The 14671-nt window shown below is 37.5% G+C and overlaps 1 protein-coding gene across 1 annotated transcript in view; it reads right to left on the minus strand.

Annotated features, from left to right (window-relative positions):
* Positions 1-4838: 4838 nt before the first annotated feature.
* Positions 4839-14671, minus strand: part of LOC138704468 (26S proteasome non-ATPase regulatory subunit 10-like) — a 37328-nt gene continuing 27495 nt past the window's right edge. Inside the window, exon 4 of the mRNA XM_069832374.1 lies at positions 4839-8105. Within this exon, the coding sequence (XP_069688475.1) occupies positions 7587-8105 (519 nt within the window). The 3' untranslated portion in view covers positions 4839-7586. The remainder of the gene's footprint in view (positions 8106-14671) is intronic.

Below are 14671 nucleotides of genomic sequence, written 5' to 3' on the forward strand. Positions count from 1 at the left end.
TCACGTTACGGAAATATAAACGTTTGATAGTGTGTCTAAAAGTAAATCGTGACCACATTGCGGCTTTTAGGCAACACAATTTCGTAGTTACTTAATTGAGAGGGTCAGAAGCAAAGGGGTACAAGTGACATTTCTAAGAACATGAGTTAAATGTATCCAGGGCAATGTAAAACATTTAAAATTTTAGTGGCAAAGGGATACATCTTTTAATTACACCACACACTAAAATTGAAATAAAAAATTTCACGGAATTTACGAAATCTTAAGCACTTTCAACAAAATTTTCTGACAAATAACGTAAGTACACTTATACCCCTTTGCTTCCGACTCCTTCAATTCAATGTTTAATATCAATTTAATTGGTATAGGCATGAGTTTCCTTGAGATATTTGTTACAAGAGCGTTTACCCTTTACGCAGAAATATTACTGGCTAGAAATGATGCCCGCAGGCTTTTTTTTTACTTCGTTATTTAACGACGCTCTGTCAACTACTAGTTTATTTAGCATCGATGGGATTGGTGATAGCATGATGGTATTTGGCTAGATGAGGCCGAGGATTCGCCACAGATTATTATCCCACATTTTCATTACAGTTGGGAAAAACCTCGGAAAAAACCCAATCACGTAATCAGCCTAATTGGGAATCGAATCCACGCCCGAGCGCAACTCCGGATCGGCAGGCAAACACCTCGGTCGACTGAACTACGACCATAGGCGGAATTATGGGAGGGCATGGGAGGCACTGCCCCCCAAACTTGTCTGAATTTTTTTTCTACTAACGTTAGAAAATAGTGAATTCAAAAGATCTTTTTTGCTTTGGTTTATGATTAAGTTTCTGTTCTTAAATCGATGAACTAATGTCTTCAGATCATGTGTTTGGCCAAGACCTGCAGAACTCCAGCTCCTCAGAGCGACCGTCTTACTACCCCTTCTTACCCCACCTTTTCTATCACTGCCATCATAACTTTCTAGTTACGCTCGGCTGCATAACATTCATTCTCGCGGCGGCAGGTATACAATATGCTACCAAGAATTACAAATGAACAGATAATAAAATCCATAGGAGCATACCTTTAGAAAATAAGAGAAAAATGAATGAGGGAAATAAATAAGTTAAAAGACATGTAAAATATATTTTAAAATGTATGTGTGCATATTATGTAAGAAGATCTACGTATGTATATATCGTTCTATTACTAGTAAAGCCGATTAAGTCCACTTCTTGTGTAAAATATGTTAAGTACAATCCCCGACTTGTCTTTCCGTGCTCTGTATTTTACTAAATTGAAATAAGTCCGAAATGTTGCATGCAGGCAACAAACCAATTACTTCATTTGTAAAATTTATTATGATTTTTCGTGCATTAATAAAGTTTTAATTCCTGTTTTGCTAAATTTGCATTACTGGTCTTAATTGCTTTTACTAGTAATAGGACGATAAATAAATTGCACGTTGATAAGTGAGTGATAGCTATATGACCGGATGTCAATGCTGTCATTCAACATTGTAACACACTCCAGCCAAATACATACATACATACATACATACATACATACATACATACATACATACATACATACATACATACATACATACATACATACATACATACATACATACATACATACATACATACATACATACATACATACATACATACATACATACATACATACATACATACATACATACACACATACACACACACAATACGCGTACTGCAGTTTAAAGAGAGCTGGAACATGGCAAAATGTAAACCCGTGAAGAAATACTATACTTCGCACGAAAACATGACGACCTTCCCTCATCCCCTTCACCAGTTAACTGCAGGCACGCGCAAGGGATAAACCCTTAGCCGAGTTTCCAATTCTTGAAGTCATTGTGATTTGCGAACGTTTTTCAAACTGTGTTCCGTGAAACCGCGATTTTCAGAAAGACTATATTATCTTTGTAAATATACCTTAATTTATAATTACTAAAACAAAATTGGTATAAAAATGAACAAACTTACTTTAAAAACACTTTATATTTATATTTTCACTAACATGTTTTGCCTAAATAAACAAAAAAATGCAGACTTCTATAATAAGTGTTAAATTCTCATCTTATTGAAGTTCCAGAATTTTATACTTAATTAAGAATGTTGCGCTGGTAAAATTTTCTGAAATTGTGATCATTGAATAGTTATAGAATTTATAGTACAAAAGAGTAAAGTTAGATTTTATCAGCTTCGCCTTGGGTGATAATTTCCACGAACGCATAAAATCTGTTTACTCTAGTGTGCTATACAATATTTTATTCATTACTGGTATGTAAATTTAATTTTAAATTGTAGGGCTTTTCTTTGTAATGTGTTGTTGGCGAAGAAGTTCATTTACATTTATTTTAATTAATGCTAATATGTTGGTTGTCATGTAGAGAGTGATTTAAAAACATTTAATTCACTGCTGTAAGTTAGAAGCACTGCTGTGAATAATGTCATATTTAGGTTGCTAAGGACGGTGTTGCTGTTGGCCATATCTCTTTCGCGTACTGTTCACATACTGTTCGGCGAAGTAAATCACGTATAAAATCGTCTATCTTACCGAATTCTGTTTCAATTTATTTATTTTCTCTTTAGTTGGTGAACCGTAATTCTTAATTTCTATGCCCATATATCCAACTCCGCCGGTTGCTTCCGATGTTAAGTGATTAAGATTTATACTTATTAAACTGCCTGAACTTTCGATTACTTTATGGATAGAATTTCTAACGTTAGACACAATTTTAACACTTTGTTTTCTTAGCTACGCTCCTCTGCAAATAAGATATTCTGTTTTCTTCGAACGGTGTTATTTGTTGTTCTTGTCGTGATCTTCAGGTGTATCAGGAGGCCTGGCTGCGGATCATCTGCTCCAACACTCATTAATCATGGCCGGAATAAATTAGACATATTGAGGCGCACAACGGTATAAAACAACACGTCGACAAAGACATTGAGAACGGGTGAAAGCCATCAGGTAGAGGCAATGACTGTTAGATTTGGCAATGCTGGGATCTATTGTATTTCTGCCACGCGGCTAGGGGTTGAGTAGAGGATGGGGATTTATGAGGGATTACCAATTCCAAGAAGAGAGGCCGTCATGTTTCCGAGCCAAGTATACTTCCAAAGGAAATTGGAATATGATTATTTTGTTGTTAAATCGAAAGAATTGCTTGTTTACTGTGTCCCACCCAATTTATTTCTACTCGTCATTTCAATATTAAACCACATTTGAACAAAGCCCATAGCCTATTAAGAATTATGGAATGCACAAATTTTCGAGTAAGTTCATTATTACGAACTGTATATTGATTATTTATTTATATACTGTTAAATTAAGGACGTCACTAGTTGTGTTCATTTTAAATAGTGACTTTCAAGGTTCATTACTTATATACTATACATTTACGTTTCCGTAGGTGATGATAGGAGGAAATTTTTCGATAATCTAAAGCAGGTTAGGTGCGAAGAAATATCAAAGAAACTACCGACAGGAAATCTAGCATAATTGTAAACCTTGAAACGAAATAACGCATTATAAATACAATGAATTTATTACAATCCTTTTTGAAAATTAGAGTGCCGCCACTGATGGACCTTGCACGGGCAGAGAATGTAAACAACTCTACGCGGAAGTCCATCATCCCAATAGAAGTGGAGTGAGGCTGACGTCATATTTCCCCTACTTACGAGTTCTGCATGCCTGGCTTGAGCGCCCAAAACAAAGTGGGGATGGCGATAAGGAAGGTTTGAATCGTGAAGCTGTCAAAATTTCGTTTGCATAAATCAGTTAAACTGAAGTGGAAAAACCTAGTGTTTCGTCAAATACGTGCTAGTAACTTAATCTAAAATAAAGAATTTATGTACGCTAAATATAAGAAGAAAACTTCAGCTATTCCTAGAAGGAAATCTTAAAAGAATAACCTGAGGAAAATTGTCATGTACGCATGACAAGAATTCCAGCAAATATACTGAAGAAAATTTTAATATTTCTAAGTTTTTTAAATGCGACCTGCAAGATTGCCTATAAAATTAACGAGTATGATTCGGATGATTTTATTAAATTTTTTCCCAGTCTCTACACGTTGCAAAACTATTTACTATACCATAAGATATAGAATGAAAGTAGGCCCTAACTGTAGTAAACAATCTTTACCTCCAAGCTTGTAACTTGGGTAAAACATGGCCCAACATGCTTTCAGTTCTTTTTTTTTTGTTTTTTTTTTTTTGTTACAGTAGTGTATAATTATCGAAATGTGAACGTGAGGCCAACAGCCGGATGGTCTGTCTGTGGCACAACAGGTTATTATTATTATTATTATTATTATTATTATTATTATTATTATTATTATTATTATTATTATTATTATTATTACTATTATTATTATTATTATTATTATTATTATATTATTATTATTGTATAATTGAGCACCCACGTGCAATACTGAGGTAAGTAGTTACGAAATACATTCATACTTACCCCATTATTGCAAGTGGGTGCTCAATTATGTTCTTTCATGTCCTTCCAGTCAAAATACTAACAACAATACGGCCTACCCGAGAGTTTTGCGGAATTTTGGATGCGAGTGTCGAAATACAAATTTTATTATTTTATAGCTATTAGTTTTTAACTGGGTTTGAAACGGAATGGAATCATTGGGCTGGAAAGGGTTTTAAGTTCATTACTAGTGGACCATTTATTTGATGTCTTTTGTCTTCTAAATAAGCCTACTTTCTATAAGCTACAGCTCATCGTCTTCTTCTATAAGCAGTAAAGACACAAGGAGCAGAAATAAAGAATGCCAGTGTCCAAACACAATTTTAATATTTTATTGCTATTAGTTTTTCACTGGGTTTGAAACGGAATTGTAGGCCTAGTGGTTTCATCCGTATTTAGTTTAAGTACATTACTAGTGAACCATTTATTTGGTTTATCGTTTGTCTTCGAAATAGGCCTACTTTTATAAGCTACAGCACATCGTCTTCTTCTACAAGCAGTAAGGAAGGATACAAGAAGTGTCGTGAACACAAAAAGCTATGCTCGGAGGGACACAATTTGTCTCGTTTCATATTTATTACCCACTGTTTCACCAATTGTTTTTTTTTTTCAAAGAGAATGTGCAAGAAAAGAAAAATACTGTAGTACACACGGTATGTATGCCGGGCTATGTTACACATTTTCGCATGAAAAATGCTGCTAATTAACAAAGCTATGGACTTAATTCATAAAATTTATCTGAAATATGATAACGGTTGTACTTTTCCTATTGATATTGCAGTTAAATGCAACAGGCATGTTTTCATTTTGTTTTTTCGTAGCTCTTACCTCCGTATACACAACGTTGTAAGTAGAAGAATTTTTACAACGGAAGACGTTTATTTCATATCTACCGTGTTTCGCGGTGGCACCGCAAAGATCGCTGTACAGGACAACTTGGCCACTCTATAATCTCTTTCTAAAGGCAAGCGTTCACTACATCGTATGGCACTCATCGGACGAATCGCACGGATCGGAAAAAGACAATCTTTGCTGTAACCGCGTTCACTACATCGTATCGCACGCATCGGCTCTCGGCAAATCCGTCCAAGTTTCCCGGATGAGCAACTTTTCCGATGCGTGCGATCATGGCCTTCTTTAATAAATCAATTTTAATTGGTCAATTGTTACTATTATGTTGGACCATGTTCAGTGTCGCGCCAAAATGGCAGACGGGAAACTTATTTCGCTTGTAGAAAATTGCGAAGAATTATATAATTTGAGCCGTTCCCATTACAGTAATCAAGTCATTTCTTACATATATATTATGTAACCAATATCTCTTTCGTTTCCTCCTCTTCAATTAAGACGCATGAAGCAATTACAAATTCTTATTCGCTAACAGTCATAATTAATAGACCTAACCTCAACTCCTCTGTTTTCAGCAATGTCAATATCGTACGACGTCATGTTTTAACAGCTGATAGGGAATCCGATGAGGCGATGAGGTGGAGCCGTTACAGTGAACGCACCGCACTTAAAATATCCGTTGCGTGCGATTCGTACGAGGAGTGCGATACGATGTAGTGAACGCTTACGTCAGGGACCGTCAAGTGACTACACTCTCGTGTGTACGTACAAACCCTCAAGCCCTGACGTACGGCTGCGGGCAAGGGTAGCTGCTTCCACAGTGGCGGAGCTAAGAACTTGTATGTGAACCAAATTTGTGATAAGAATGTAAATTAATTTCAGCTTTTAATTGAAGCACGCTTTCACTGTTAATTGCACTATACTGAAAAACAGTACTCTATACAATTTTGTACAGTTAACTATATACGAAACAAATTTTTGCATGTTTGCACAATAATGAAACAAAACAAAATATACACTTTTATACAGATTAATATACTGTTTGTCTTCTTCTCATTGCTATACAATTCAATTAACAAAATAAAACAACAGTACAAACGTTGTCATTCAAATACAATTATCTAATAATAGTACTTTTTCTTAAACATCAGGGATCCGCTGCGATTTTTGCAGTTTTCTGTTAGTAAGCAGCTATTTAATTCTCGGAGCTATTGTTTTAGTACCAGCCAATCGCAAACATGCTTTCAATTGTTCATCACTTAGTTGTTTCTGTGACGTGACTTTGTAAACTTCATTAAACAAAACAGTGTTTCGCATACGTAGGTTGTCCCGAACATTTACAACGTTCTTGCAGCAAGATTGTACTGTTTAGGAAACCTTTCTCGTGGAAAACAAGTATAGAAATGGTTAATACTTCTTCTGTTTTGATACTTATCCTTCAGCTCAATATCGCTTTGTAAATCAAGTATTTCTAATTGTAGTTCAGCAGTAATATCCAGGACACTCACTGAAAAATATATTGCAAATATCTTAAATTGTTGTTCAAGATCTCTAATATCCTCAAATCTACGTTCGAAACTTCGCACAATTGTTGCATTATTCTTATATATTCTTTCATGTCCAAGGCTTCTAACAGGTTTCCCATGTACATCCATAAATAAGGCAGTTTCATTTCTAAGTGCGAGAAAACGTTCCAGAATTTTTCGACTTCACCACCTTACCTCGGTATGGTAGAGTAAATCCCCATACTGTTAATACCATCAAGCAGTGCCCTGAAGTCCCTGTGATTGAGTCCTTTAGACCTTATGAAATTAATTGTTCGCATAACAACATCCATTACATTGCTAAGGTTCATGTTTTAGCACATAAATATTCCTGGTGCAAAATGCAGTGCACCGGTGCCCCCAAGCGACCTCGATAGGTTCCACCACTGATAGACTGCAGTGTACAAGTGTACTGCCCGCAGTGGAAGCCGTAAGTAGGCCTGTACGCCCTCTCGCGATCTTGACTCGACTTGGCGGAGCCTGGCTTACGTTAACTCGTCGGTTGCAACGCAGTCTTCACTTGTCCTGTGGCGTAGAAAAGGAGAATGACGAATTCAGTTTCTATTGGCTGTCACAAGCAGTTAGCGGGTAGAAGTTCAAAAATAGAACGATGTTACTACAAAACTATCAGAAGTTTGTTCTTTGCATGCAACAGCTGTAACAGTGCATGTACTAATTATGTGTGGAGATCCAGTTCTCCACCCACGCAGCTACGTCGGTATGTTTGTAGTACTTGGCCTCCTGCAGAGGGTTTCGCCCACCGCTGTTCACTGAAGCTGTACTGGCGCCTCTTTTCAACAGAATCTGCGTCGCGGGCAGAGACCCATAACCCGTGGCCCACAGGAGCGGCGTCCTCTGATACATATCAGGATGGTCGACATAAGCGCCACGATCAAGCAGCAAGTTGACCAAGGCGGCGTTACTAGTCATGGATGCGAAGTTCAGCGGTGCCTGTTTTTCAACGTCGTTTGCCTCGATATTAGCGCCGGCGTCTAGCAATAAACGGGCAGCTTCGAGATTACCACTCCTTGCGGCTTCGTGCAAAGGGGTGATGCCTTTCGCATCCGGCGCCGACGGTTCAGTGCCAATTTTAAGTAAAGCTGACACCAGTCTCGTGTTTCCGTCGGCCGCTGCTTTCCTCAGGAGATTTACCCAATCCACTTCTTTGACAGCTCTTAAGGCGGCGAGATCCTGCAATTACACAAGCAGTGGCAGGGCCAACATTTTGAGGTGTAAACATCTATATTCAGCCTACATTAATTGGAAAATGAAAGGCTTTTGTAAAACATAAATTCGAGCTCGGTTGCCATGGAAATTCTTACATAATATCTGGTAAAATTACAAAGTGAACGAGTCCATTCCTTTACATAAGGGAGGGTTCGCATATACAGGGTGAGTAATAAGCATGTTTGGAAAACGCGTGAGCTTGCTCCCAGATCGAAAATAAGAACGATTCCTTACAAAAAAAAATTGACCGAAAATGTATATTTATTGGAGCAATAGTGACTTTTGTTTTCATAAGTTTCTCATCATATTATTGTGTTGTTTTTGTTTTGATTTTGTACTAGTGTTTGTTTACAAACAACACACTAACAAGACAGTGATACATTGTTTTTGTTTTGATTAGACGCGTTGGTCCAGTGCCTTGGCCATCCAGATCACCCGACCTCACCCCATTAGATTTTTACCTTTGGGGTCACTTGAAGGCTGTCTATGCAACAGCAGTGAATGATGCAGAGGAGCTATTGCAACGTGTTGAAAATACATGCCAATTGATCCGTGATGACAACATGGTGTTTGAGCGAACTTTCAAGTCGTGTGTACGTCGTGCTCAGGCATTATAAACAATGGAGGGGACACAGTGAGCACCTTTTGTATACGTTAAATAACAAGTTTCCAAACATGTACTTGTGACACAACAAAAAAAGAACAAATACAAAGTATGAACATTTCTCCAATAAATAAGCATTTTCCGTCAAATTTTCATATAAGGAATTGTTTTTATTTTTGTCCCAGGAGCACGCTCACATACTTATGACTCACTCTGTCTACATAACGTACTGCCCGTTTCTGGAATCTGTAGACCTAGGAGGCGAAACAAGTCCTCTGTGCAAGTAGTGAGTGGAGGTGTCTGGACCAGTGTCCACTCTGGCGGAAAGGCGTTGCTTGGAGGAAGCGAACGATAATGCCACTATCTGCCACGCGCATCTTACCCCTTAGAGGCCGCGCGCCAATGCTGCCCACAACACACTCCCGCAATGCTAAGCTCCGCCCATTTCCACCTGTCCAACTCTTCGCAAATACGACGGCTTGGTGTAGGCCTACATATTCCACACACAGACTTTACTCAGAAGAGTGTTCTGTAATTAATGGGGGGAGGGGGGGAAGGGAGTTACATTAAACAGGTGGAAGTAATATATTTGTGAAGATTTTAAGAGATTATTTCTTGGATAGATAACAACAAAAATTCTAATATCATATTAGTCAGTCCCAAATGAATATTTACTTACTTACTGGCTTTTAAGGAACCCGCAGGTTCATTGCCGCCCTCACATAAGCCCGCCATTGGTCCCTATCCTGAGCAAGATTAATCCATCCTCTATCATCATATCCAACCTCCCTCAAATTCATTTTAATATTATCCTCCCATCTACGTCTCGGCCTTCCCAAAGGTCTTTCTCCCTCCGGCCTCCGAACTAATACTCTATATGCATTTCTGGATTCGCCCATACGTGCTACATGCCCTGCCCATCTCAAATGTCTGGATTTAATGTTTCTAATTATGGTCGTCTTTCTCTTCTATAGGGGCATGAGCATTTATAACTACGATATCGCACCATCTACCCTTAAGTACTAAATACGATAACCTATCACTGACAAATTCGACCTTTTTTACTGCTGATTTTATTTTTTTATGAATAAAGAATCCTGTTCCTAATTGGTGATTATCGTTTTCTTCCCCATAATACCGTGGTGGGAATATAATGCTGTAGCAGACGGTTGACTCAAACTAGTTTTCTACTGCGCATGTCGTCACTTGGGAACCAGCGGCGGCGCGCTAATTCGCATCGCAGTGCTCGAGGAACAAAACAAACAGCTGTTGTGTGTACGTGCACGGGGTTAATTCTTTGTTTATACATATTATATTGAATTTTATTCTTCTATCAGTAATGCTATTAATGTGACACATGCTATTAGTATGCCTGGATGTGCAGTATCTGGTTGTTTGAGTTACAATCGAAAAACAAAAGGAACTGACGTAAAATATTATAGGTTTCCGAAGAATGAAGACTTGGCAAGACAATGGTTGCATGCTTGTAGAAGGGAGGATGAAGTCAATTTACAGCACGATGAGTTTTCTCGCATGTTACTAAATTTTATTTGCTTCGCAACTCATTTGCAAAATATATTTTCATGTTAAACTTATTGTTTGACTTATTCCATAGATTGCTTTGAGGGAAAAGAAAGGGGGTAAAAATCTTAAGATTTAATGTTGTTTCAGCTCGAATATGTTCACTTCATTTTGAGGAGTCAAGTTACGGAGTACCTTTCAAGCAGAAACTCCTAAATTATGAACCAAAAAGCAGTCGTAATCTGAAAGTAGACGCTGTACCCACAAAAGCTCTGGCGCAGTCTTGTTTGAAACGAAAATCAACAGATAATCTGAGATTGGATAGATGTGAAAAACGGAGAAGGTGAAAAGAAATTCATGACATCATTGCCAATAGTTCATGTACTCTTCAGGCCACTTCCAAAACCAATTCAGACGATCATGTATCAGAGGATAGTGCACTAGACTTAAATAACGAAACATGAGTAATTACAGCATTATAATAACTATTAACTGGTATGTTCCTGTGTATCATATTGTTAAAATGTTGCACATATGAGTCGCTCCGCAGAAGGGAATAATTTTCTCATAGTTCTTCAAAACTTTCTAAGCTAAAAGGACTTAATTACATGTCTCATAAAATGTTAAAGCTGTGTTATCTTTTAACAACTTCCAGACAGAAAAGGCTTCAGTAAATGGAAGGATTCAATTGTCTCGAATGTCAATAGAGGAGCAAAAAAGGCGTCAATCAATGGGCATAAAATAATTATTTTCTCGCTTAACCCTAGCATTATCACGGTTGGGAAAAAATTGCCCACCCTTTTTATTTTCTAAATTTTTTTGAATTAATGAAATCTGACAGCTTTAACCTTTACTCTATTTGTCTCTAACATGATAAAGTATGCACACATGTGTTCTGTTTCAGATTTCAAATATAGCAGACTAATAATTTGAAGTATTTGTTAGTGGACAGATTTTACCCACCCTTGGCATTTCATATGACCTACACTTTTAAACATTTCTCTAGTTTGAATTCTGTGATTTTTGTCCATTGTTGTAACTGTCTGTAATGCCGTTAAAGTCGTTTACTGTTTCAATTCTCCACTTTACCATTTACTTGCAGTGTAGAAACTTGAGTTGGTAAATTTGTTCTTTCTTTATTGGTGTTTATTCAAATCTAGTTGTATTCAGGGATACAGAACATAGACATGAGTTGTTTTGTGGATAATAGCAGCCTTAATGTTTTGGGTGAAATTGATATTATAGTGCTATTGGAAATTGATTTACCGGCGGAGTTGAAGAAATAAAGTGGTAGTGAGGAAGATAATACAGAAGTGGTTAGTGAGGGTGAATCAAGGTCTATTTCAAGTACTAGCTGCTAACAAGAAAGCCGTTCACATTACGAAAATTAATGTCAGATGTGGAAATTGTGGACTTAATTTGTGTAAAAAAATATTCAGATATTAAAATTGTGTGCAGGAGCATTTTACTAAAAGAAATATGCAGAATCACTGGAATGAAAAACTGATGTTTTTTTTTTAAGTAATGTAAAAATGTTGACGATGAAACTTTATTGAACGTATTTGAGGAGCTCGGAATCAAAACGCGTTAAGTCCACATTTTATCGAAAATGCGTTTTTTTTTTTTCGAATTTGCCTTCTTTTAGGGACACTTCATCATGCTACACTTGACATTTGTTGCAATTCACATTTTCAGCCTCTTTAAAGCCAGCCTGAAATCGAAGGTCTGATTCAGAACGTATTCTGTTCATCACCCTGAATGGATCAAACCGAGTTGAGTCCATGAACTTAAGATATCTTCTAACGAAAGCAGTACACCAGAATGAACGTAATTAATTCTACACCTGCCTTTAACAAATGTTCATTATTGACTCTTTTCTAAAGTTTGCTTGTTGCTACCTTTAAGTTCATGCAATAAGATTTAAAAGGACGAGTTTATTGCCTGGAATCTCTATTCAAATCTCCACGCGCAGACAGTGAATTGGTGGTGTGCGGTAAGGGGCATTTAAAGGCAGGTGGAGGTCGTTTAAAATAAACATGGGTCTTTTACTACAAATTGTGATATTATACTCCTAATCAGTTTGAACAGTATGTTAAGTTTCGAAAGACTCCAGTACAAAACATTTCTTGTGAGATTTACAAACTTGGTTCTCGCTGGTAGGTATATGACGGAAGGGGGGAATAAGCACAACAGTTTGCTTGTAATATTGTCGTCGTAACCCTCTATAAAATGCCTGCTTCCGAGTCAAGTTTAAGATTTGTATAGATCCTTTCCTTCCTGGGTTTGCTTCCCTTCACGGTCTTACATGCAATTACGCAGACATTGAAAAGCTGAAAAGTACTATAAACATTATATTGAAGAAACATTTCTGTAGTTTTTTTTTTGCGTATTTTCCCATAATGGAGAAGGGATATAAGACTTCATTCTGACGCTGACCTGACAGTCAACCCACAACATAACGTTATTGTACTCTATTACGCCCTTCAGTTTCACCAATGTTTATTCCCCTTCATTGTTACCCTTTTTTCCTTTATGTTCTCCATGTGAATGTTGTGCTTCGTACACAGACCTTTTCTGTCATGTCACTTTACTGCCAGTAACTCTTACAAGACCTCGATTCTGACTCCCTTTCTTAAACTTTGTTCATTCCACTTGGAATGCAGGACAGAACTTCAATGCACTTTTATTCAAACAGTTAGAATTCTGGAAAACCTTTCGCGTATATTTAGAGGAAAATAACTCCTCTTCTTCACGAAAAGATCGTTTTACAACATACAACCCTCTAAATAGACAGCTTGAAAAAATTGCATTTGAAAACAGGTTGAATGAAAACTGTAAATAAAAGTCGCAGGGTCACAAAGACGTCATGTCTGGACGGCTATGCTTTGGGAGCGCATCACAAGACGTTAGTAGGGAAGGGATTAGTTAATACAGCTTCTTGGTATTTATAGTCAATTAACCTACCCCACTTCCAAAACCTTACGGAGCTGAGCTGAGCTAAGCTAGCAAGCTGCGAGAGAGTCTGCAATGCTTCCCGCGTGACGTCATCACGTAGTAGAAGAACGGGCGGAGCTGCGCACTGCTTCACCATTATATTCCCACCACGCATAATACAACAAGTAATCTCCTATTTTCGTTATGCCGTTCCCATCTAACATAACCTCCTGTACTCCCACAAAGTCTATTCTATATCTAGCTAGTTCTTTTGCTACTAATGTTACCCCTCCTGTTCTATACAGACTTGTAACATTCCAAGTACCAAATCTCAAAACCTTATTCCTTTGCTGTGGTCGTGCCAGAGAATCAGTCCCATTCCGAGGCTTATTTGAAGGATTCGTAACAAGCATACTTCTCTAAAAATAATGATTTTCCTCTAAATGTTAGCAACGTTTTACTCGGTAAGTAGCCTACTATCCTTACGATTCTGATTTTTACTCTTATCACTAGAGAAATTTATAAGGAATTATTTATTCCTTTGCAGTTTTTAATAAAATGGACAGTTTTCTTGCAAATTAAATAAAACGTCCAACAAGCAACTTCTGGGGACTGGCATCTAAGGACCAAAATAGTAATAGAGGATAAAATAATTGAGCAGGTGAGTAGTTTTAATTATTTGGGTTGCAACGTATCCTATTGCGAAAATAACGATGTTAACAACAAAATAAATAAATTCCATAGAATGTGCGGCACAATAAAAAGAATTTTATCCCGGAAAACACTAAAAGAGACCCAACTAAAATTCTATAAAGCAATGGCACTCCCTGTTCTTATGTATGGCAGTGAAAGCTGGGCATTGACTCGATCAGAAAGAAGAAGGATAGAGGCTGCAGATATGAGATTTCTGAGATCGGTGGCAGGATACACTCTATTGGACCAGAAAAGAAGCCAGACATAAGGACGGAACTGGGAATTTTCAACTTAAACGACAGATTAGCAAGACAAAAGAAAAACTGGAAGGAACATATATTAAGGATGAATGAAGACAGATTCCCAAAAAAAAAAAAAATACTGAACTACAGACCGGAAGGAAGGAGGAATGTCGGAAGACCCCGCAATAGATGGGAGGACACTTTCCAAGAGGAAGGAACAGGCCACCAGGCCTAAACCTTGAAGATGATGATGATGATGATGTCTAACAAGCAAACGTTCGTATGAGGGCAGATAAAAAAGTTAATTCTTTTTCTTCCACCATGTTAATAATGCCAAAACAAGTGTTTATACAAATTTTGGCCACTCGAACGCAATTACGAGGGCCCCCTCCCCAGAAAGTAACTTTCTTTGGGGCCGTTTACTGAAAAAATTATTGGAATAGATACAGATACAGATACATATTCTCCACCGGAAATGAGACATTTGTCATACCGCGGGATCAAGTTTCTTATCCCTGTGTTGTAAAAGTCTGCCG

Source organism: Periplaneta americana, chromosome 8 (genome assembly GCF_040183065.1).
Source record: "Periplaneta americana isolate PAMFEO1 chromosome 8, P.americana_PAMFEO1_priV1, whole genome shotgun sequence".
In the NCBI taxonomy this organism is placed as follows: Eukaryota; Metazoa; Arthropoda; class Insecta; order Blattodea; family Blattidae; genus Periplaneta; species Periplaneta americana.